Source organism: Lagenorhynchus albirostris, chromosome 1 (genome assembly GCF_949774975.1).
Source record: "Lagenorhynchus albirostris chromosome 1, mLagAlb1.1, whole genome shotgun sequence".
Classification (NCBI taxonomy): Eukaryota; Metazoa; Chordata; class Mammalia; order Artiodactyla; family Delphinidae; genus Lagenorhynchus; species Lagenorhynchus albirostris.
This window is the reverse complement of record NC_083095.1, coordinates 13,323,750-13,347,719: the sequence shown is the minus strand read 5'-3', so window position 1 is coordinate 13,347,719 and position 23,970 is coordinate 13,323,750. Positions and strand designations below refer to the sequence as shown.

At 53.7% G+C, this 23,970-nt stretch overlaps 1 protein-coding gene across 4 annotated transcripts in view; it reads right to left on the bottom strand.

The window, feature by feature from the left end:
- TTC7B (tetratricopeptide repeat domain 7B) overlaps nt 1-18,456 on the bottom strand; it is a 239,921-nt gene extending 221,465 nt beyond the window's left edge. For 3 of the 4 annotated variants that reach the window (XM_060170084.1, XM_060170174.1, XM_060170198.1), the window contains exon 1: nt 18,286-18,455. In XM_060170084.1, coding sequence (XP_060026067.1) covers nt 18,286-18,406 — 121 coding nt within the window. In that variant the 5' untranslated portion in view covers nt 18,407-18,455. Of the gene's footprint in view, nt 1-18,285 lie in introns of all 4 variants that reach the window. The other variant, XM_060170014.1, reaches the window with a different exon arrangement.
- Between the last annotated feature and the right edge of the window lie 5,514 nt (nt 18,457-23,970).

Here is a 23,970-nt window from a genome sequence, read left to right as displayed (position 1 = left end):
TTCTGGTCCTTCAAGACCATTTAACATGGTGCAGGCTCTAACAGAGATGCGTGTAGCTCTGGCTGGGAGGAGGAGAAGCAGGAGACAAAACCTTCAGCAAGAGTGTGACAGGTATATGCTTTCAAAGAGGAAAATGTGGGGAAGGGCATTCCAGGCAGAAGGAACAGAATATGCAAAGGCATGACACAGACCAGCTGCTTGGGGAAACTCCAAGAGCTGAACCATGAAGGGCGTGGAGAGGGAGAGGAGGTAGTCGGGGTAGTTTCCTGTCAGATAGGCAAGGATCAGCTCCTCAGTTCTAAAAGGAGGTGCACATTCTGAGTAAAAGCTTACAATCTAATTTGAAATTTAGCATGGTGGCTACAAAATCATTTTTGAAATTTTTAAAATTTCCAGGCTCTAATTAATCTCCCAAGCAAATTATGTTTTCTTGGCCTCCCTTCAAAAAAGGTGACTTCCCTGCCACTCACTCTCCCAACAAGGAGGACAGAAATCTTAAAAATATCAAGCAGCTTGGGGCTTCCCGGGTGGCACGGCGGTTAAGAATCCACCTGCCAATGCAGGGGACACGGGTTCGAGCCCTGGTCCAGGAAGATCCCACGTGCTGTGAAGCAACTAAGCCCGTGCGCCACAACTACTGAGCCTGCGCTCTAGAGCCCGTGAGCTGCAACTACTGAGCCCAAGTGCCACAACTACTGAAGACCGTGCACCTAGAGCCCGTGCTCCGCAACAAAGGGAAGCCACTGCAATGAGAAGCCCGTGCACCACAACCAAGAGTAGCCCCCGCTCGCCACAACTAGAGAAAGCCCGTGCGCAGCAACTAAGACCCAATGCAGCCAAAAATTAATTAATTATTTTAAAAGATCAAGCAGCTCATGCCAGAGGAATTATGCAGAAGCTGCAAGGCTAGTGATGGATGGGGCTCCACGGGCGCTGGCCAAGGACCGCACAGCTCCCCAAACAGAATCCACTATCGACAAAAGAAACAGACGTCCCCCACCCCGCTGTCATGGCCCAACCGTGTGTCCCGCTACATGCCAGGACCATGAGGCATAAGGAAATAAGGCACCTCAGGGCACACAAGGAAATGAATTCTCACTGTATTAAAGAATTAAATACAAAAGAGGATCCAAATGTTAAAAATATACTTTCACTTCCAGCCAAGACGGACCGAATTTACCCTCCCATCTAAAATAAACACAAAAACAAGACAGAATTTATGAAAAAAAAAGAAAAGCAGTTTTCCAGACATTGGACATCAGGCAAGAGAGGAAAGTGACCCCAGAGAACTGGGTAGCAAACAAGGTGCACCCTACGATCGCCTTGAGAGCTTCCCAGTCGCAACACAGAATCCTGCTCCCGAAAGACTTAAATCTGAGTATCTCTTCCTCCACTTGCCTATTCACACCCCCAAGCACAGGGGAGAGCATCAGGACTGCAAAGTGGGGCCGGGGTGTCCTTCCCAGGATGGGGAAGTCCAGTAGTACTATATGAGAAACAGCTTTGGCCTCAGGCAGCCGTGGGCTTGAATCCCTGCTCCTCTGTTTCCTAGCTGTGTGGCACTGGACAAGTTACTTAACCTCTCTGAGCCTTAGTTTCCTCACCTTTCGCTACTGTGAGGCGCTGGGATACTGTCCTGGAGCTGGGATTCAAACCCAGATGGCTCCTGCCCCGTCTCCCCAGCAGGTCAGGCGCAAACCATGTGGACGTCAGCTCCAAGAGAAGGAGCCCAGCTTCCTTCCCAACCCTGGCCAAGCCGGGACAGGCAGTTTCCAAGTCCCTCTCCTGCTCCACCTGCTGGGATTCTCAGGTGACCAAAGTGAGGGGGGACTCAGGGGCCCAGGGGCTGGATTCAACTTTCCCACGGATATTTTTGGGGGTTTGAGGTGGCAGAAACCAGCTTCCCAGTGACAAACAGAGAGGAAGCCTGAAGCCAGAGACCACTCCCCAGGGCCCTCACCAGGAAAAGTGTGGGGAATTAGCCCCCAGGCAGGGGACTCTGGTCCCCGGTTCATGTCCACAGACAGTCCCATGAGCCTCGCGGCCGGCTCGGCTCTGTGCCCAGGTGGCCCCGGCACCCCCCTCCCCCCAGGGAAGGAGGAACTGTGCCCTTTGTCACTTGAAGTGACTGCCCCTTCCTCACAGCCTTCTCCCTTGTGGGATAAACAGCTGACACCCAGAGATGTGATCAGATGGGGAAGAAAAAACTTCGGTTTCTACTCTGTTCAGGGAGTACTTGATATCAGTATAAAAAATCTCAACTACTCAGTTTACATGTCAATAGAGAAGCATTAGGTCTATTCAAACCATTCCTGCTGGGGCTCCAATCCAAGAGGAAACAACAAACCCCTATTGAAGGAGGAACTGGTTTGTCCCCTTTGTTATCCAGCAAAGACAGTCAGGCTCTCCATTTCCCAGTCTCCGTAGGAACTCTGAATTTCATCCCCTCGTCTCTCTGGCTTCTTGTAAATCACAGGTACCTTAATGTTTGCAGCACTTGGGACCCTCCTGCCTCCCAAAGAGTGTTGACAAGAAAACAGAGACCATCAGATAGTGTTGGGAGAAGTATAAATCGATAGGAGTGTCTACAGAGGGCAACTCAGCAACACCTACAAAACAATGTACGTACCTGTACCATCCGACCCAGAAATTCCAGTTTTAGCAAATTCTCCCATAGATACATGCACTCTTGAGCTCAAAGACGTATGTATAGGGATGTTTAGTTTACTACATGCAGCCCTACTGGTAATGGCAAAGGATAGGAACTACGACAGGGGGCCTGTTAAACGAATGACGGTGTACCCCAGGCAATGGGACAGACTGTGTCCATTAAACAAAGGGGACAGATCTAAACACAGCTCCGTGGTAGCCTGGCTGCGCCTCCCTGAATCCACATGCTTCGTGGCCTTTCCCATTGACCCTGGGCTTGGCCACATGACTTGCTTCAACTGATATGACAGGAGCAAATCTGATGCACACAGAAGCTCGGAAAAGGGCTTATGCACTTCCACTTTCCTCTTGCTTCTCTGCAACCACCATGAGAACATGCTTGGCTGGCCTGGACCTAGGAGGCTGCAAGGTCACGTGCAACAGAGCTGAGCTGTCTCAGGTGAGACCCAGCCAGGTAAGAGCGCCCCGCCAAGGGCAGCAGCATCCCTGAGCTGACCCACGGCTGGCCACCGAGGCAGGAGCAAGCTCTGATAAGCCCAGAGTCATGAAAAACAATAAAATGTGGTTGTTTTAGGCACTAAGTGTTCCGATGGTTTGTTACAGAGTAATAGATAACAACTCAAAGACAGATACAAAATAGGGAGTGCAGTATGTCACTACTGTGTGTAAAAGCCAAAAACCAACAATATACTTTCTTATAAATGTACAGGTACACAGAGTGTTTCTGAAAGGGCACCCAGGAATGGTCGCTTCAGTGGAAGGGCGCAGGAGGACACGGAGATGATGTAAAGAGGCAGCTACTTTCACTATATACTCCTTTGCATTATTAGGTCTTAATAACCACGTACATTCGTTACCTAGAAAGTATTAACTGGCTAATTTAAAAGGAAAAAAGATGGCCCGTGTTACAGTGTACTCTGAATGTAGAGCAGCTGGTCTGGGCGCCCACAGAGGGCTTCCCACGACGTACTCCACCATCTCAGAACCATGTGAAGATGTTTTAAGTCTGCAGTTACTACTGAGAAACGAGCACCCGCTCTCCCTGGGCCGCCAGCCTCTCACACACACTCTCCAGGCCCTCAGCGTCCTTCCAAGGCCGTGTCTCACCAGAGGGTGCCTGGACATGCCGTGCCTGCCTCCCTTCTCCTGCCAAAGTTCGAGGCATCGTCTGAGATGCATTTCAGGGTCCACCGGGAGAAGCTTCCTCCGCTCCCTCCGCCTGAGCTAACCATGTACCTCCCAGGGCTCTGCACGTGCAGGCACCGGCCAGCCCGCGCCAGGACGTGCGGCAGCGAATGAGACAGGAGAGGCCTCTGCCCCCAGGGAGCTTACGTTTCTGGACAGAGGAGACAGAGACAAACCAGAGAAAGGCCAGACAGTGGTAAGAGAAGTGCAGAGAACTAAAGCAGGGTGGCGTGACAGTGAGCAAGTGTATGGCTACTTGAAACTGGGTGGTCAGATCAGAGCAAGAGTCTCCACAGAGAGGCGTTTGACACCTGAATGATGTGCTAGTCAGCCATGCAAATGGCTGAGGGAACAGCATCCTCTGAGCTCACGTAAGGGCCCTAGGTGGGGACACAGCTGGTGTGTTCTAGCAACAGCAAGAAGGCCAGCGTAGCTGGAAAAGAGGGAACAGGTCAAGATGGGGATAGACAGAGAGGCGATCATGAACTTTCTCATAGACTGCAGTGAGGAGTCTGGCATTCACTCTAAGTGCAATCGCAAGTCTTTGGTTGGGGGTTGTGGGTAAATGGGGGTGTGCAATGATCTGATGTAGGTTTTGGAAAGATCCCTCTGTCTGCTGTGTGGAGAATGAACTTGGGGTTGGAGCATGGCAGAGGCAAAGGCAGAGCCAGTTAGGTTGCTGTAGTAGTCGGGCGAGAGGTGACAGACACTTGGACAAGAGGGTAAGTGGTGAGAAATAGCACAGAGAGGGAAAAATCGTTTGACTGAGACATAGTTTGGAGAGAACATAAACCAGACTAACTAATGGAATGGACTGGAGGTATGGCAGACAGAATAGCAGCCACCCCTCGCCCCATCAAGACGTCTATGTCCTAACTTCTGGAACCTGTGGATATGCCACCTTGTCGGGCAGAAGGGACTTCACAGACGTGATTAAGTTAAGGATGTTGAAATGGGAGGATTCTCCTGGATTATGTGGGTGGGCACATTGGGTCCCTAGAAGAGGGAGGTAGGAGGGTCAGAGTCAGAGAAGAAGGCGTGATGATGGAAGCAGAGTGAGAGAGACTGGAGGACACTGAACCACCGGCTTTAAAGATGGAGGTGGGGCCGCAAGCCAAGGAGTGCGGGCAGCCTGTAGAGGCTGGACAAGGCAAGGACACAGTCTCCTCCCTACAGCCTCCGGAAGGAATGCAGTTCCGTCGACACTTGATTTTAGCCCAATGAGACCCATTTCCTATTTCTGACCTCCAGAACCGAAAGAAAACAAATCTGTATTGATTTAAGCCAGTAAATTTGCAGTAATTTGCTATAGCAGAAGCAGGAAACTAATGCACAAGGGTTGAGGAGAGGAGAGGATTAAAGGTAAATTCTAGATTTTAGATTGCACAGTGGAGCGGACAGTGGTACCACTTTGCCATGTACTGAGGTGAGGAAGAAAATACCCAAGAGTTCTGTGTTAACCAAGTTAAATGACACTTGATATCCAAGTAGAGAAATCATGTCAGTGGACGAGGGTCCACATCAAAGCTGGGGGAGACTGAGTGGGAAGGACCAGAAAAGAGAGACTGAGGTTAGAAGTTTCCAGAAAGAGGGAGTGGTCAAGTGGGTTCAAAGCAGCTGGAATATCCAGGAAGATAAGAGCATAAATATAATCATTACGTTTGGCAACATGGAGGCAACATTGGGGTGGAGGGGGGCGGGAGACCTTAACATGAGAAGTCTCGGGGAAGCCCAGGGGATACAAACCCAGCCAGGGTGAGCAGAGGAGATGACGATTCTCCAAAGAGCCTTTGCCAAAAGGGAACAGAGAGATGAGGCAGTAATTAGACAGCGATGCAGGGCTAAGGATGTTTCCAATAGGAAGTCTAGGGCATGTGTGCATCCTACAGGGCATGGTCCAGGAGAGCCAGACAGAGAGACAGAGAACTGATCCAGGGAGGCAGAGTGGACTGCAGAGGCCAATCTGGGAAGGCGAGGACGGAAGGGATTCAGGGCTGCAGGCCTTTGGAAGGAACTGAGGCCCCCAAGCAGGCCAGGAGGAAAGCCGGTCAACTCGGGGGGAGGAAACGAGCTGGTCTCCTGATTGTTTCTATTTCCTCAACAAAGAATGAGGCAAGGTCATGAGCGAGGGGTGACAGCAAGGCATTCAGAGGACCTACAGGGTCTAAGAAGAGAAAAGAACACGTGCGACAGACATTTTGGAAAGGGGGAACGCAGACCTACTGGAGGAGGGGCAGTGCCTTGGTGAGGTCACTGGTCACCAGGGGCACGTGGTCAGCAAGGTGAGGGCATTCTTCAGCCAGACCCACGGGTAGGTAGAGCTGGGCCGAACCAGGGTAGGGACACTGTTACGGCGGAGGATGGGGAAGAAAAGGGCACACACCTTGACTAGAAAATATGGATTACATGCCCTACACCTGTTTCGAATCTAAGTCGGGTCAGGTCACCCCTCCCCTCAAACCCTACAATGGCTCCCCCCTCACCCAAAGTGAAAGCCAAGATCCTTGTAACTTACCACCTTAGCTCTGCCCTCCCTCCTATCGCTCTCACATTCACACTCCACCGCCAGTGCTCAGCACACAGCAGGCGTCCCATACACATTTCTGGAACGAGTCAATCAACAAGCATGTCTCCCCTCCACAGACACGGCCCAACCAAGTACCTTAGTCTCTGGAGACACAGCTCCCTCCGCCGGGGTGCCTGGCACACAGCCGGGGCACGACGCTCACCGAGACCACACCTCCCCGTGTCTACCTCAGGCCCCACTGCTCCCCTTCCACTAGCTTTGTTTAAATTGTGACCCAGCTCGGAGGGCCCGGCTACTGTGGAACTCTTACTGACAGGCAAAGATGGCATGAGGCAAAGGGTAAGGAGCTCAGAAGAAGCTGGCAGAAACGACATTCTGGGATGGCCAGGGTCCAGGCCTCATGCCAATGCCTCCTCACATCCACACACAATGCAGAAGCTGAGGGACAGGACGGGAGAGGAACATGCGGGAACAGAAGACTACGCTTCCTCCGCGCTGCCAGAGTAGACGAGTCTGCTGGACACACACACACGCACGCACGCACACGCACGCACTTCCCCTAGAGAAACCTCGTCTAAGAAAAGACGAGGTAACTTGAAAGTCATGAGCTTGGAGTTGGCCTGACCTGTCCCCAGAGCTCCGCAGGGCAGGAAGTGAGTCTAGCGGGCAGGGGGGCTGTTATCAGGCCAGCCCAGAAGGCTTGGAAATGGCTCTCTCAGGAAGCCAGCCCCACACAGGCTCGTTAAACGTACACCCACACGGACTCAGCAAGTTCCTCCTGAAGACCCAAAGCCCCAATCCAGTCCTTGCCTCCAAGGGTAGGGTCTGTAGGGAGGCGGGTACCACCAAGCCCTGTACGGTGGTGTGCAAAGACCAGCAGGGACACTCGGGAGGGTGTGAGAAGCAAGTGAGGTTTGAGGGGCCTGAGGAATTTCTCCAAGTGAGACTCCAGGCAGAAGGGTGACTGGACACCACCGGCGTGTGTGCTGGGGCAGGGCGGGGAGGCTGCCACAGGGTGTGCGGCGGCTACAATGGGCCAGGGAGACTCACTTTCCCAGGCCTCCAGGCCCAAGACTCAGTGGGGAGCTGACTGCCTTGACCTGGTGCCTGGTGGACCAGGGAAGGGAGGGTGGCATTGACTGTAGGTCCCTGGGCTGGGCACCACCCACCCTTCAGGGGTATCATCTCACCAAGTGGACACCCCTCCAAGGCTGGCTAACTTGAGAGAACGCTGCTTCAGAACCTGCAAGAGCCAGAGGGGGCAGTTCCTCAGTGGAGCCCGGCCCTGCAGCAAAGGGGCTGAGCCAGCCTGAACGTGAGGAGGAAAGAGGGATAAGGGGGCAGCGAGGGGACCGGAACCCCTCCCTGGGATGGGCCTCCCAGCAAGTGTCCACCCTGCAGTTGCCCAAGAAACAGGGAGAGAAGGCCACAGGCAGCCAGCCCGAACAGCGATCCATCAGCCCCAGGCGGGCCCAGGCCAGTCGCGCTAGGACGACACCAAGAGACTCAGATGTGCAACCACGCGCGGGTGGACACTCCCTCCCCGGGGGCCGCCACAGCCCAGTCCCTCCACCACCCCCAGCCCCAAGCCCAGTCTGCCAAGTCTCCATGTACTGGACTCAGCGATCTTCGTGTTCCAGGCCCTCAGGACAGGGCTGGCACCCAGGAGGTGTTCAGTAGGTGTCTGATGAGTAAATGAATCCAAGTTAACTCCTCCAGAGCACAGGCCAAGTTGTTCGTTGAATAATTAGTTGAGTACCTACTGTGTGCCAGCCATGTGATTGGTGCTTGGGATAGAGCAATGAACAAGAGAACAAAAGGCCGTGCCCTCCTGGGGTGGCCAGCCCCGTGGTCTCATTCATCTTCGTGTCCCCATTACCCATGGCAGCACCCCTACGTCCTACCCCAGGCTTACTGGGTGCTGAATGGGTGGCTGGAAGAGAAGGCCTGAGGCATCTGTCAGACCTGGGCTGAAGCGCTTACTAGTTCTGTGACCCAGCAAACACGGGTTGTTGTCAGCTTCTCAGCACAACAAGAACCCCACCGCCACTAAGCATCTTTGCTATCATTGCTATTATTGTTGTCCTGCCCATTTCGTCCACACCCTGTAAAGGACTGAGTATCTGGAACTTTCTACCCTCTTTCCACACACAATACTCCTGATGCAGTGAGGCTGCTTGAGATCATGCTTGTGCTAGAAACTGCATTATCTTATTTGTTCCTCAAAGTAACCTTTGAGATAAAGATTGAGGCTCAGAGAAGCTAAGTAATTCACCTAAGGCCGGAGGAGCAGTAAGTGTCGGACCCAGGATTTGAACCTGGATCTAACAGGGCAAAATCCACCGCTTTCTCCTGTACTAGGTTCCTTTCCTCTTTGCTAAAATAACTCCATCCGCCTAAGAGGGTGAACTACTGTCCCACTGCCTAGGACTGAGGGGGCTCTGGGACACAGGACTCTCGGTGCTAAGACCAGGAGAGGCCGCCTAAAGCCACGCTCCACCAGGCCTCACCCACCACCCTCAGCCCCAGTAACCCAGCGGCACCCTGTAGCCTTCAGTGATGCTGTCACTGTTCTCCTCAGGCCGCAGGTGACACTGTCCCACCACTTGAACAATCACGTCTCAGTGTGGTCCGGGAACTCCCTGCGCCACAATCCCCCGGGTGCTGGTTAACAACCCTGTTCCCTGAACCCGACGCCACCAAGACTTCCCGAAGCAGAAGCTCGGACCCAGCCTGTGACTCCGAGTTACTAAGCAGCCCCAGGTGAGTCAGCTGCCCAGAGGCTGAGGGACTGCCCTGAGCGGGAAGCTTCCTGTGGCTGGTGACCGGCTCGCTCTACGTCTTCTGGTGCAGCGTCCCCCGCCCCGCTCCACAGGAGGTGCTCCTTAAATGCTAAGAATGGTGGCTGAGGGCAGGGGCTTTCAGACGTGCCTGATGACACAAATCACCAGAGGCTGAATTTTGAAATACAGATTTCCAGTCCGCATCTTGGACCGAGACTCGCCACCCTAGAGGAGAGGTCTGGCAATCCATAATGTCTGAGCTCCCTTAATTCAGTGCAGCTCAGAGCGTGTCCATGGACCTGCATAACTGGCAAGACCTGGGAGCTTATAAAGAGTGCAGAAGCCTAAGCCCCAACCCAAACGGGCTGCATCAGAATCACCACGTGTGGAGCCCTACAAACTGGGTTCTAATAAGCCAGCTCGGTGATTCTTTGATCTGAAAAGTTCAGAAAAACATTAGTGTAGAATAATGGAACTAGAGTCGTAATTGGGCTAGAGTCCTGTTCTATGAACATCTCCAAGCCTCGGTCTACTCGTGCCCTGAATGGGAATCACAGCCCCGACCCCACTCCCCACGTGGCTGTTGGGATGATTAACCGGGATCCACGTGAAAGTTCATGCGCAGAATCCAGCACACAGCTGAAGCTCAAGGAACGCTTGTTCATCCTCCCTCCGTACTGGCACTGTTTTAACACCCATGAAGTCGGGAAAACTAAGGTTTCAGTGGTTCAAGTGATGTGCACATCCCCAGGGAAAATACCTGGGGATTCTGACTCCGTGTCTGGCAGGCCCGTGAAAGGACCAAGAAAGAAACATCTGTCCTGCCTGGTGCTGGTACCTCCACCATGCGCTGTGCTCGATGAACAGGGACAGACAAGCCTGGAGGGTAGCAGGGGCTGAGGCCACAACACCAGGTTTCCTGTGGCTGCGGCTGCCCTTTCTAGTTTACGCGGCTCTCATCTCACCCGCGCGCCAAACTCTGCTCAGTCTCATCTTGGTGGCTGACGGGGATGGTTTTGAGACGTCTCAGAAGACCTCTTCCTATTTGTAGCAACATGGATGGACTTGGAGGGCATTACGCTAAGTGAAATAAGTCAGACAGAGAAAAACAAATACTGCATGATATCATTTATATGTGGAATCTAAACAATACAACAGGGGGCTTCCCTGATGGCACAGTGGTTAAGAATCCACCTGCCAGTGCAGAGGACACGGGTTCGAGCCCTGGTCCGGGAAGATCCCAAATGCCACGGAGCAACTAAGCCCATGTGCCACAACTACTGAGCCTGTGCTCTAGAGCCCGTGAGCTGCAACTACTGAGCCCATGAGCCACAAGTACTGAAGCCCACACTCCACAACAAGAGAAGCCACCGCAATGAGAATCCCGCGCACCGCAACACAGAGTAGCCCCCACTCACTGCAACTAGAGAAAGCCCGCGCACAGCAATGAAGGCCCAACACAGCCGAAAGTAAATTTAAAAATTTATTAAAAAATAAATAAGATTTTTTTTTTTAAAAAAAGAAGCAGACTCACAGATATAGAGAACAAACTAGTGATTACCAGGTTGGGGGAGGGGGCAATACAGGAGTGGGGGAGTGGGAGGTACAAAGTATTGGGTGTAAGATAGGCTCAAGGATGTATTGTACAACACGAGGAATATAGCCAATATTTGTAATGACTGTAGATGGAAAGTAAATTTTCCAAATTGTATAAAAATTCAAAATTAAAAAGAAAAAGACCTCTTCCCTCTTCCTGGCTCCTCAGATGGGAAGCAAGGGCTTTCACACAAGTCAAAGGTCTGGAACCCTCCACCACCTGCCAAGCACAAGGTCACCCAGAGGGGCAGGAATCCACCCACTTGAGGGCAACGTGAATCACGAGCAAAGGCCCTCTGGGTGCAGCCTGGTGCAAAGCCGGCCGGCGGCAGGTGCTCTGGGTAAGCGAAGAGGTGCACCAGTTGGAACACCTTCAGCAGCAAGTAATGACTGAACACCCGGCTCAACAAGGCTTCAACAAGAAGGCGTTTATCATCTCAGGTAACAGGAAGTCCAGGGAAGGCCCGCTGCACGCACGGAGCGTCAGCAGCTCGGCAGCATGACCAGGCTCTCCCTGTGTCGCCGTGTCCCCACCCTCCATAACCCACGGAGCCCCCCTCACTCCTGAGCCAAGTGCCTCCTGGCACAAAATGGCTGCAGCTCCACGTCTCAAAAGCATGAACCATTTCCAGGGCAAGAAGAGGAACGTTCTTCCTCCCTCTTAAGCATGTACGTCACTATTAAGCATGAAGAAATCCTTCCCAGAAGCCCCCTCCCACAACATATGTCTCTGATGCCTCATGGGCTGGAGCTGAGTCACATGCTCATGCCTCAACCAATGACAGGCAAGGGGGTAGACCTTTGGGGCCAAGGCCCACCTACCATAAAACACATGGCACTCAGAGGGGCCGACCGCTGAACAAAATCAGGGCTCAATTGGGAAGAAGCAAAATGAGTGGAGGCAGAGAATGCTGGATGGACACCACCAACTCCACAGGTAAACACCAGTCCCCGCAGCGTAACACTCCCAGGGACGGGATCATCACCTCACCTTGGCCCTCACATCCATTTTGGAAGGCCCTCAGCCTTGCTTCCTGAAAGACCGGTTCCAACCGGTCAGGAGCCTCCCCTGGTGAAAAGTCTGCGGGCCACTTCGACACAGCACACCCAGGGTGGGCTAGGAGGCTGGTGGCCCACTAAAGCAGGAGCACACCCTCTGCCCTTCAGAAGGGCCACCACAGTGGGAAGACCAGGCACATGCCCAGCAGACTGTGTGGGGAGGGGAAGCGGCCCTGAGCGGGGAGGTGGGAGACGCTAGCACCCACCATGAGACAACCCATGCTATCTCTGCTAAGGGCTTACTCTGTGCAGGCCCCGGGCTAAAAGCACTTTCAGGTGCTCTTTGGCTTGTTTGTTTTGTTCTGTTGTTATGTGGTCCTTCCAGCCACCTTACCAGTTTAGCACTGTCATTACAGGTTCACGATCCCTTGTCCATAATTTCCAAAATCCAGACCTCTCTACAAACCAAAAGCTGGGTTTTGTTGTTAACTTACTGGGCAGTTAAACTGAACCAATGTAAGGTTATTTGGAGTCTATTTATCCCTTTTGCAATGACTGTTGATATGTTTTGATGCAGAAATACTGCTTGTTTTCTCATGAAGCACTGCCACTAACCCCAGGGGGAGTGTCACATAATGTCCAGTATATACACTGCACTCTGAAAAATTCTGCATCCTGAAACACATCTGGCCCCAAGGGTTTCAGAAAAGGAATTTTGGACGTGTGTCCCCACTTTACACATGGGGTTTCACAAGGCAGAGCAACACTCTGACCCCGGGTCCAGACCTCTGACCCACTCTGCTCACCTCTGCCATCGCCGGCTGGAGGCTTTAAGGAAGACATCTCTCTCTCTGGGCCTGTTTTCTCATCTATAAGATGGGGAGGTTGGACTAGATCAGTGGGTTTCAAATGTGTTTTTTTAAGCACATTAGCCCTTCCTTCAAAGGAAACTTTAAGGGAAAATGTACCTGCTCCAGTGAGTGAGGCCTGCCCACCTGGTCACCAGGGTGCTTTCTCGACAGGACAGTGTGAAAACTGTTATCCAGTGTGATCGCTCAGGGCCCATCTGGTTCTAACTCTCTGTGGTTGTCTTCTCAGAGGCCAACAGCCTTTTCTGTGAGGGAAGGACAGCTAGGAGGAACCTGAACCAGACCTTGACAGATGGCTAGGCTTCTGACCTGCAGAGAGGGCTCTGGAGCCCAACAGCTTGCGCACAGGTGAGAGATGAAAAGCAAGGGGAGCGAGAAGGTCCAGGAGGCCAAACCAGCCAACGGAGGGGCCCCGCGCACCAAGGGGATGGAGGTCAGGCTGGAAAGGCTGGCTGGCCAAGCGGATGGATGTCGGGTATCCTCCTTCCTCTCCACTCGGAGCCTGAAATTCCTGTGCCCTGGAGGCGGGGGCGGGGGGGGGCGTGCAGGAGGAGCTGAGCAGCCCCAGTCCCACTGTGTGGAGCCACAAGGTCACAGTGTTTTTGCCCTGACCACAGCGACCACGTGAGCCCCAATGCCCAGCTCAGAGCCACCCATGTGCGTTGTGGAATAAGTGAATCTTCTGGATCCAAAAATCAGGACGTGTGGTCTGCCACAAAGGCATGTCCTTCAGAGGACAGCAGGACGCTGGCCTGGGAAAGCCAGGAGGGAGCGTCTCCGAAGTTTCCTTCCCCTGTGTCTGGGGGCTTCCCGAGAGTCTGCCGTACCCCAGGAGTGTCCAAAGAAGCCATTCCTACACGTCAGGGCCACCTTCTCACCCCGCTGCAGGCTCTCAGATACACCTCAGCCTTGTTTCCTAAGAAGCCCCTCGGGCGGGCAGAGGGGCCCCCCATCCACCATTAACTCTCTGCCTCTCTGGGAAATCTCCAGGGGCCTGAGCGAGCCCGGCCCTCCTCCGAAAGGGGAAGCCACAATGCCACCCGTGCCCTCCTTCAAACCACAGGAATATCAGCTATTGGCAAAGGCGAGAACCTCACTCTCACTCAAAGGTCTAAGTACATTTTATAACCAAACTTTGCCCCCTAAATATTCTTTGTTTCAGGCACCACTTCCCTACCTACCCCTCACCAAGAGGTAAGTAAAGTAACCCCAAATCACACCTAACCAGAGGGGCGATGGTCCCTTCAGGAGACACTATGATCAGGGCCTAATTGCTCTAAGTGAGCTCAGCGACTGAGCCCGTCTGAGAAGCTGAGCAGCCTGGGGAAGTGGGGAGAGGCCGACACTGCCTCAGAGCGAGCGGCTGTCTTTCGGGGCGGGTGCAGGCTCCAAAAGGCCTGTTCTGTTACTGAAATATGCGGAAGTCTTGACCAGGCCCAGCTCAGGTGTGTCATCCCGAGGTCTCCCACACTTCTTCCCAATCAGGTGATAGCCAGGACCTGGCCTGCTTTGTCCAGGGTCGTGCTGAGTCAGCAGGAGGAAGTGAACACCAGTATTTTGCGTATACCAAGTTTAACATATATCAACTCATTTCATCCTCACAGCCATCCTCATGGGTTAGGTATTATTAACCCTATATTACTGATGAGGAAACGCAGGCTCAGAGATGTTAAGTAACTGGCTCAAGGTCACCCAGCCAGCCAGAGTCCGAATTGAAGCCCAGGGGCCAGATCACTGCACTTTCTCACACAGCAGTGAACCTAACCACCAGGAGGCTAGAGGGTGACCTTCTGGGGAGAGAAGCCAGCTGGGACTGCCCTCCCACGGCCAGGGCTGACCTGTGAGCCGACAAGGAGCCGATGTGCGGTTCTCCATGTTCACCCATGACCCCTCGGGCGGCCACGCCATCTCCAGGCCAGGGCCCCTCCCACTTCCCTGTGCCCACCAATCCCCTGCAGGTCTGGGGTGGGGCCCGAGAGTGTGCGCTCCTCACGTGCTCCCAGACGATGCCCATGCTGCTGGACCCCTGACCACACTTGAGGTAGCAAGAGCCTGGGCTTGAGTGGACTCTCCCATCCCCCTTAGCTTGTATGTATTCCCATCCCCGCTCTCTTGCTGGAACTCATCAGGGCCCGGCATTTCGCTGCCACACATTTCGGTTCCTTGAGATGGAGTGATTAAAAACAGTGACTGCAGTGGGGTGTGAGGCAGAAAAGGAACTTCTGGGCTCTGTTTCCAGCTTGGCATTGGCCCTTTTCTTCCTTATACACCTCTTGGCAAAACTATCTAAACCAATTTATCTCAAAGGAGTCAGGCTGGAGCAGCAGGCTCTGAAAGTGTCCGCTATTTACCGGCCTCCATGGGGAGGGGCTGCCATGCGCGAGCACAGACGCTGATGTGCTGAGCGGAGAGGCTCGCTGCAGGCGGGAGCGCAAGAACCAGTGACTCCTCTGCTCAGAACCTTCCCGGGGCTCCCACATCACTCAGAGAAAACCCAAAGCCTTAACCATGACCCATGAGGCCCCATGCCATCTGGCCCTGCCGCCCCTCTGCCCTCACCAGGCTTCTGCCCTTGAAGTCCCCTCCCTGGAACACACTCCACCAACTTAACTCTTATCTCAGATGCTGCCTTCCCCGGCCACCCATTTAAACAAGCCCCACCCCCACCCCACCCCAAAGCACTTTTCCTTCTTCCCCTCTTTATTCTTCTCATACCACTTACCACCATCTGACATCCTGTACATTTTACTTCATGATTTTATCTATCTGTCTCCCTGCCCCTTCCCTACTAGAATGTGGGTGTCATAAGGGCAGGGATGTTTGTCTGATGTGGTCACTGGTAGATCCCCAGTGCCTAAAACAGTAACTAGCACATTGGCAAGTACTCAGTTTTTGTGGAATGAATGAATAAGTGAATGAATGAAGGGCCTGCCTACTAAGGCGTCAGGCTCTGCGGCTAGCCCTGGGAGTCTTTAGACCCCTTTGAATCTCATAACAGCCCCTACACGGTAAGTCTTTTAATCCTCATTCTGAGATGAAACTACTGAGGCCCCGAGTGGTTAAGTAATTTGACCAAGGTCACAGCGTTAGGAAGTGGCAGGTCCAGGACTCAGGCACTGGTCTGGCTGGTTCCAAAGACTGTGCCCTTTTCTGCCTGTGGTTGCCTTCAAGGTAACTGTCTTAGTATGATAAACATGACATTAACTTGCTGTCCTTATTCTAAACAGCAAATGTTTTAGCTTAGGGATTTTGCCAAAACTTGAGGTCTAGTGCACCCAGGTGGGTCTGGTGCCCCCAAAGCCAGGAGGACGTCCCACTGCCAGTCAGGGGAGCCCCCACCAGCCAAAGAAAGGGAAAGACCCTCCTACAAGCACTTCTCTGAACCCCAAAGGAAAGCCACAATAATTCTGTTTTGTTTCATCCTTTTTCTTTTTTTTTTTATCTTCCTGAGCAATCTCTTTGACCTTTTCTAGTCTGTGTGACCTTTGGCCATCAACGGCTGCTGTTTACCATGTGGGTTCTGGGGCAAAAGTCTCTCTCTCATGAGTTTCCCCAAACCAAACTTGCACATAGACCCATGGACCACTGTGCCCCGTACAACCTACTCCCCTCGCAAGCCCCATTAATGACTGTGGCTTAGATTCTAGGGACCAAGCCTTGGAAAGGGAGCCAAGCCTAGAGGGGCCGTGAAGGTAAGATCGGCTCATGCCACTGAAAGCCCATCTACCCTCTCATTCCAGAGACCACCATAGTTTGAGTTACCCCACCTCTCCTACCCATCATTCTCAGTCACATGACCTTGTCTGTTTTCTTCAAATCACTTCTCACTATCTGAAGCTACCTTGTTTACTATGTCCATATTTGCTTACCATCTGTCTCCTCAGAGGAGGTAAGCGCATGACGGTAGAAGCTTGGTCAGTGCTATTCACCACTGTTGATGCCCGACACGTGTGGGCATGCAAATACTGGTTGAATGAGTAAATAAAGCAGGAAACAAGTGGGTTCTGAAGGGAAAAACCAGGGGGCTCACAAATGAACTTATTTAATCCTAAAATCAATGAAGGTATTATATGCCCTGAAGGTATAATACGCCCTGAAGGTATTATATGCCCACACAGCCGGGAAGTGACAAAGTAGACCCAGGATTGTCGAGCTCTGAAGAAACAAGAAAACTTTGCAGGTACGGGGAAGAGAAGCAAGAGGCCAAGCTCGTGACCCTTACAGGGACAGCAAGGTCAGGCTGCCACTGGGGCCCAGGGGACTGAACACCTTTTCCTCAAATGCTCGCGTAACTGAGAAGAGTCAACATGTTCCACATGCTGAGCCCAGGTAGGTCTGTGCTTCCTCCATGCCCCTGCTATGATCATGGCACCTGCATCTGCCCAGGAAATACCGGCCCAAAGCAAGGTACCACAGTTGAGAGTGCACAGAACCAAGTTCTTATTCTGAGGCTCTGATACTATAAAAGGCACAAATATAAACCATTCCTGAAGAGGACACACGACATCCCTCTCCATTTCTGGGTAGTTTGAGGCGAGAAGGTTGAAAACAGTGTGGCGGTCCTTTCTCAGAACAGTGTCCTTTATTCATTCTTTCATTCATTCATTTGTTCAGCCAACACGTGCTCACCCAGCCTCAGGAAGCCTGAGATGAAACGTGACAAAACCTCTGCCCTCTCGCCAGTGCATTGGTGCCTGCGGTTTTGGCGGGCACTAAAAGACAAGCAAATACTAAGGATACTTGCTTCCAAAACAAATAAGGACACGTGGAGCTATGCTCTGAAATGGCATTTTGGATGCAAATTTGATTCCACTGGGTATGAGAACCAGTTGAGTCAACCGGGTCATAGACTAACTCCAGGCACCAGGTTCCTACTCCTTGGATCTCTCCGACCCCCTCTTCCTCTAGGCCCCAAGCCCCTCACACACCCAACTCCATTTCCCAACATTCTTCAACCACGTTGCCACCTCTCTTCACAATATTCTCCCTCCTGACTCCCCTGACTCTATTTCCCCCATATTCCCAAACCCGACCTCCCTAGATCCACAGCTTCGACATCCTACCCTCTGGATTCCGGGACACATCTCAACCTGATTTCCACCACCACCCCACACACACCCCAAGCCTGGGCTTCCACCTGGAGCCCCTTGAACGCCATCTGTTTACAGAGCATATTTCCCAGGGGTCTCTGCTCACCACCCCCATTCGCAGGACCCCCGTAAATACATCATGACTCCGAGTACACCATACACACACCCTGGATCCCCATACATCCACACCCGAGTCTTGAGGACGCACCCTCCCCCCATCACCTCCAACTTCTCAGAGCCCCTAGGCCGGCCCCTGACCCCCTGGGACCCCAGTACAGCAGCCAACGCCGAGACACCCACCCCCTGACTCCGCAGAAGCCCGCCCTGCACGCCGGAACTCTGGGACACCCGGCACAAGCCCTCGGCCGCCGGAGGCCCCCACCGCGCCGCTCCGCGGACCCCGGGTTCCCGAGGCCCTGGCCCCGCCGCGCACATCTCCGGGCGCAGCGCCCTCGTGACCCGGCCGCGCCCCTGCCCGCGCCCCGCCGCGCCTCGGGGGCCCGGCCCGGTGATCGGCGGAGGCCGCGGCGCCTCCAGCAGCCCAGGCCGGAGCGCCCGGCGCGTACCGTTGGCGATGAGCTTGGCCGACAGCTGCTTGACGAGCTCGGGGATCCGCTCCCACTGGCACTCGGAGCGGCAGCGCTCGATCTCCGTCTCCAGCCGCGAGCCCGCCTTCCTGGTCGCCATCGCGGCCTGGCCGGGCCCGGCCAGCCCCCCCGCAGGCCCCGCAGGCCCCGCCGCCGCCGCCGCCGCCGCCGCCGCCGCCCGGGCGCCCCCGTCTCCGCCTCCCGCTGCCGCCGCGGGCTCGGGCTCCGGCTCCCGGCTCCGCGGCGTAACGGGAGCGCCGGCTGGGGAAGGGGCGGGGAGGCGGGCGGCGGCGGCTGGCGCGACGGGGCCCCGGGCGCCGCGAGGAGCGGCCCCTACCGGCCAGGGCCGGAGCCGCAGCGCGGGCCCGGGTCGGGGCCGGGGCCGGGGCCGCGGGGGCCGGGGGCCGGGGGCCGGGGGGAGGGGGAGGCGCGAGGAGGGGCGAGGTGCGGCGGAGGCCGGGTCGGGGAAGGAGGCCCGGGAACGGGACCTGGAGGGGGGCTGGGGCTGGGGTCCAGATTCGAGGGGGAAGGCGTGGAAGAGAGAGGTGAGGAAAAGCAGGGGCTGTGGTGGTAGGGGTCTGGCAGAATGGGGGCGTGGAGGAGGGAGACCCGGGAGGAAGGGAGGGAGGGAGGCAGAGACTGGGAGCCCCAAAGACCCTCAGGAATAGGGCCTAGAAAGGGCAGTGACCCTGGGGACGGTCACCGGCCAGGCCGGACTAGTGGGCCTGGGGTATGAGGTGGGTGTGACGGGGAGGCCTGCCTGAGCTTGCCCTGCCATCTCAGGTTTCTGGGAGATCCCTCTGGGCCTGGCTTGGCCTGTGCCCCTCAGCAGGCCCCCTCTGCCCCAGGCAGCCTTCGCCCCACCCAGTTCGAGGTGGGTGGAGACTCATCCCTCCGGCAGGCTCAGCACCTGCCCAGGGCTCCATCAAGGTCTGTTGAGGCGAGTTGGATTGAACCGGGCAAGGACTGCCAGCTCAGATGTCAGCTACCTTGCCCTCTGAGGAGGATGCAGAGTCCGCAGGGGGTTTCCTTGTCTTGGCCTTGCAGACAGAGCTGAGGGCAGGCGTCCCAACTGTGCCTTCTTTCAGTTATCCGATAACTATGTAGTCATCACTTACTATGGCTCGGTCCTGCTGCAGGTGCTGGGGATACAGCAGGAAACCAACAAAATACCTGCCTTGGTTACATTCCAGGCAGGGGAATAAATAAGCAAAATAAGTAGTAAATCAGAAGGTAAAAATCGTTAGCTGAAGAGACAGAGCAGGGTCCAATGAGGAGAGTAAAGAATTGACAGGGTGGTAAGAGACGGCCTCCTTGAAGTGACATTGGACAAAGACTTGAAGAAGGTGAGAGAGAACATCTCTGGGCAGAGGGTACTGCAACCAAGTACAAAGGCCCTGGAGCATATTTAATAAGCTGGGGGAACAGGAAAGAGACCCAAGTGGCTGGGGTAGAGGAAGGGAGGGGGTCGAAGCAGGAGAGTTCAGAGGTGGGAGTCAGAACTGAGTTCATGTTGGGCCTGCGGACCATTATGGAGACTTTGGCTTTTCCTCTGGTGAAATGGGGCATCCATGCAGGACTTTTAATGAACGTCATGACGTGACCTACATTTTAGGAATACCACTGTGGCTGCAGGGCTGAGAATACTGCCAGTAGTTCAGGAGGGAGATGGTGGTGGATGGACCAGGGTGATAGCTGTGGCAGTGGTGAGAGGGTTGGATTCTGGATACCGCATTTGAGGATGGAGCTGACAGTCTGGAATGTCAGGTATGAGGAAGCACCAAGTCATAGTCAACATCATCCCTTCTAGGGGTGCCTTACTCTAGCTTTCCAGGAGTTCTTACCTGCAGTTTCGTCTCTCATCCCCTCAGCAGCCCCGGGGCTGTTCTTGGGAAGAAAAGACATGGACCCCAGTCAACCAAGGGTGAAGCTGAAACTCAGATATCCAGAGATGTGAGGAAGGAAGATCCGGAGATGCCTTCTGATGTGACCGGCATAACCTCAGGCACCTGCAAGGACCTATGAGGTGATGAAGGTTGGCCTGATGAGCCTCAGATGCTATGGACAGCTCGAGGAGAAATACAATGTCAAAGTTTCAACAGAGGTCCCTTTGGGGGCTTGGATTCTTTAGTTTCACCAAGAAGAAATAGGAAGAGAAGTAGAAGGAATCTCCACAGGAGGTATTTCCACCACCATCCTCCACCCTGAACGCTCATATTCTCCTCTTAGCATGGAGGTCTGTTTCTCCAGATGCTTGCACAGGAAGTTCTCTCCCCTCTGGTCCAGGAGGGAAATTCCTGTGCATTCTTTGAGACCCAAGCCAAGGGTCACCAAGAAGCCGTGCTCAACATCTGACAGATCCTGTGTGATCCCACAATAGTTGCTCTTTCCCTCTGTGATAGGGCTTCTTATAACAAACTCTGTCATATAATGACTGATGTTTATACTGCCTCAGTTGCCACACTGTAAGGTATATTATTGGTGTCCATCTCTGTGCTCCCCCGCCAGCTGATAAGTTCCAGAGACAAGGCCTGTGTCTTCATGAGGGCAGAGCAGACCTTGACCCTTGACTCAGCATGTGCTGCCTGGGCAGTGGCATTAATAGTTCCTGCCTTCCCCGCCGACAGTTCCTCAGCTATAATACCTACCCTGTAGAATTGATTGTGAATTAAATGAGGAAATACAGGTAAGGCACTTAGAAGGGTGTTGATAGACCATAAGAGTGCAATAAACATGCCCTGACATTCCGTGTCTCTGTACCCCTTGCACCCAGTGTAGGGTCTGGCACTGTGTAGGAGCTTGAATGAAAGAGTGAATGAATGAATGAATGAATGGACGAGGCTGGAGATCTCCAAGGTCGAGAATCAGCCTGCAAATGTATTCCTTCAGGATTTAACACAACAATAATAAGTGACTACATTTGAGGCTTCCACCTTCACAGCAGGCCGTCCTGGAAGTGACTGACACCCACCAGCGTACCCTTCTGACCATCTGCCTGAGCGCTGAGCTTGCTGGGATATGGGGGTTGGGAGCAGAAGCTGATAAACATTGTCAGCCTGACAGTTGGGCTCCTTGGTCTCTGGGCTCATTCCCACATCTGCGATGTTTTCTGATCTTCATCCGTTGCCCGGGCTGCTCTGGCAGCTGCCACAGCAACCCTGGAGATATACAGGTGATCACAGGGGGAGAACGTCCCCAAATGGTTTTCCAGGTGAGTTTACCTGCAGGCGGCACTCAGGGAACCTCAGTAGTAGGAAGTCGTTGGTGCTAATAATAGTAATTAAGCCGACATCTTTTTTCCAGGCATTGCTGTTACAGGTTTGACAAGGATGTGAAAAATCACAGCCTGGAGGCCGAATCCAGCCTTGAGGCCTGGCAATGGCTGGCAGGAAAGGAGCTAAGTGGAAGATGGCTCAGGAAGTCTGACTCCAGGATAATTCCTGCAGGAGAGCTGTCTTGCCAGGAGCCATGGAGATGGGCTAAATGTTCAGAGCAAAGGTCAATGCAAATGGGATGCCTCGGTGGTCTGGAAACGTCCCCGTCCTCTTCCCCCAAAAGCCTGGGCCCCCTGGACAACTAGAATAAGGCAAACAAACTATACTTCAATTAAAACAAAAAACACACCCACAACTACAAGAGGTGGGCAAGAGGTAAGGCAGGTAGGGCAAGAGGTAAGCAGAGGGGAGAGGGCTTGAGAAAGAAGACAGGCTGGGGAGGGGCGGGGGAGCCCCAGGGAAAGAAAGAGACTCGAGTGAGCAGGGGCCGGGCCTTTACCCTTGTGCCTCCCTCAGCCTGGAAGACCCTTCCCACATACCCACGTGGTCCCCTCCCTTCATTTAGGTCCCTGACCCAAGGCCACCTCCTTAGAGAGACCTTCCCGACCACCCTATCCAAACCCACTCCCTGCCCTTCCCTCCACTCCCTGTCCCCTTACTCAGCTCTAGGCTTCTGCTTGTCACCACCTGATTCATATTTATTAATTTAGTGTTTGCCTCCCTCACTAGAATGTCAGCTCCACGAGGGCAGGGATTTTTGTGTGGTCTCGTTCACTGCTGCATCCCCAGCGCTGAGAATGGTGCCTGGCACGTCGTAGGTGCATAGTAAATATTTGTTGAACGGCTGAACGAGTAGAAGGAAAGCGGTGGGGCTGGAGTTGTACTCCAGGCAGACAGGCCCGCAGTCGAGTACAAATCAGCTTGCGGAAGCTTATGGGTCAGGTTTTAGGGGGAGATGGAAATCCGGAGAGAGGAGATGTCAAGGGGCCTCAGTGTGCTAACAGAATAACCGCTGCTAACCTTTGACTTCACTATGCCAGGCAGCAGCCCTGTCATCTGGCTGCCTGAGCGGGGAGACTCCCCAGAGCCTGGGGGGGGGTGTGAGCCACGTGTGCTCAGTGAGCCCTGTGGGCGGGCACTACAGCAGCGCGTGTGACGAACTGGGGGACAAGCCACAGTGCTCGTGCTTGAGTCATGATAGCTGCAGTGCCTTTGGATGTCTTTAATTATGTTTTTGACACCTACAAAAACAGATAATGCAGAGGCACCTATATAATAAAATAATAAAGTGAACACCAGGGACCCAACTGACCATCTCAGAGTTAACCACAAGTTTGATTTTTGTGTTGATTACATCCTTATTTTGTTTTTTAAGTAGTTTTAGCACCACACATTTCCTGCCACCCCTAGTAATGTGAGTGTCATATGTAACCGTATGGGGCTCTTCAGCTTCGTGCTTTCTAAAGTGGTGTCCTGTCCTGTAATTTGCTTTGTTGCTCATTACGCCCCACGATTTGTCCTTGTTATGCGTAGCTGTGGTTCCTTCCTTTTCTATAGCGTGTAATGCTCCATGGCATGGAGTATATTATCCACCCCCCAGGTTTATCACACTTCAGTGCCCAGGTGTGCTTTTATGAACAAGGCTGCGGTTTATAAAGCTGCATCGCTGCCACTGTTTTGAGCAGGGTTTCTGAGGATGACTCAAGATGGCTCTGTGCCCCTCTCCCCCTTAAAATACCCCGGGGTCCCCTGACTTTCTTCCCAGGGTCACCTGCTGCTGCCTGGAGCCATGGTTCCCACTGTAGGAACAAACCATTGGGATCCTTGCTGAGCAACCCCACTGCAGGCACCGAGCTGGTGTTTCCAGTTAACCATCTGTTACCATTTGAGAGGGACAGCCAGGTGTAGGAGGCTGGCTGGCTGGCTGGCTGCTCAAGGAGGGAACCAGCACGGCATGACCCGAGTGCGGAAACCACGTTCCCGCATGGCCTTCAGCTTTGCAAGTCCGGAAACACGTGGGTGCTCCAGGGTGTTCCACCTGCTCCCACAGTGAAGTCCACCAGTGGCCCTCGCTTATGCTCCATGCCAATTCCATTTATGATGGAAGCCGTCCCCCAGTGCCCCATACCCAGAGACCTAGTTCCCGGTGTCAGGATGCTTGCAAAGCTGAAATGCTTGCTTGGAGGTTGCTTGGTGAGTGTGGACTTGGAACCAGAGAGAGGAAAGTCTCAAGAAGGTCATTACCCAAGCCCTGGAAAAGCTCTGTGAGCCTTCTTGGTTCCATTTCTGAACCACCTCTCTGGGGCTGAGAATATCCATGTGTCTCAGATCTGCGTCCTCCTGCCCAGGATGAAGCTGGAATAGCTCTGAGACTTTTCACTTTTCCTCT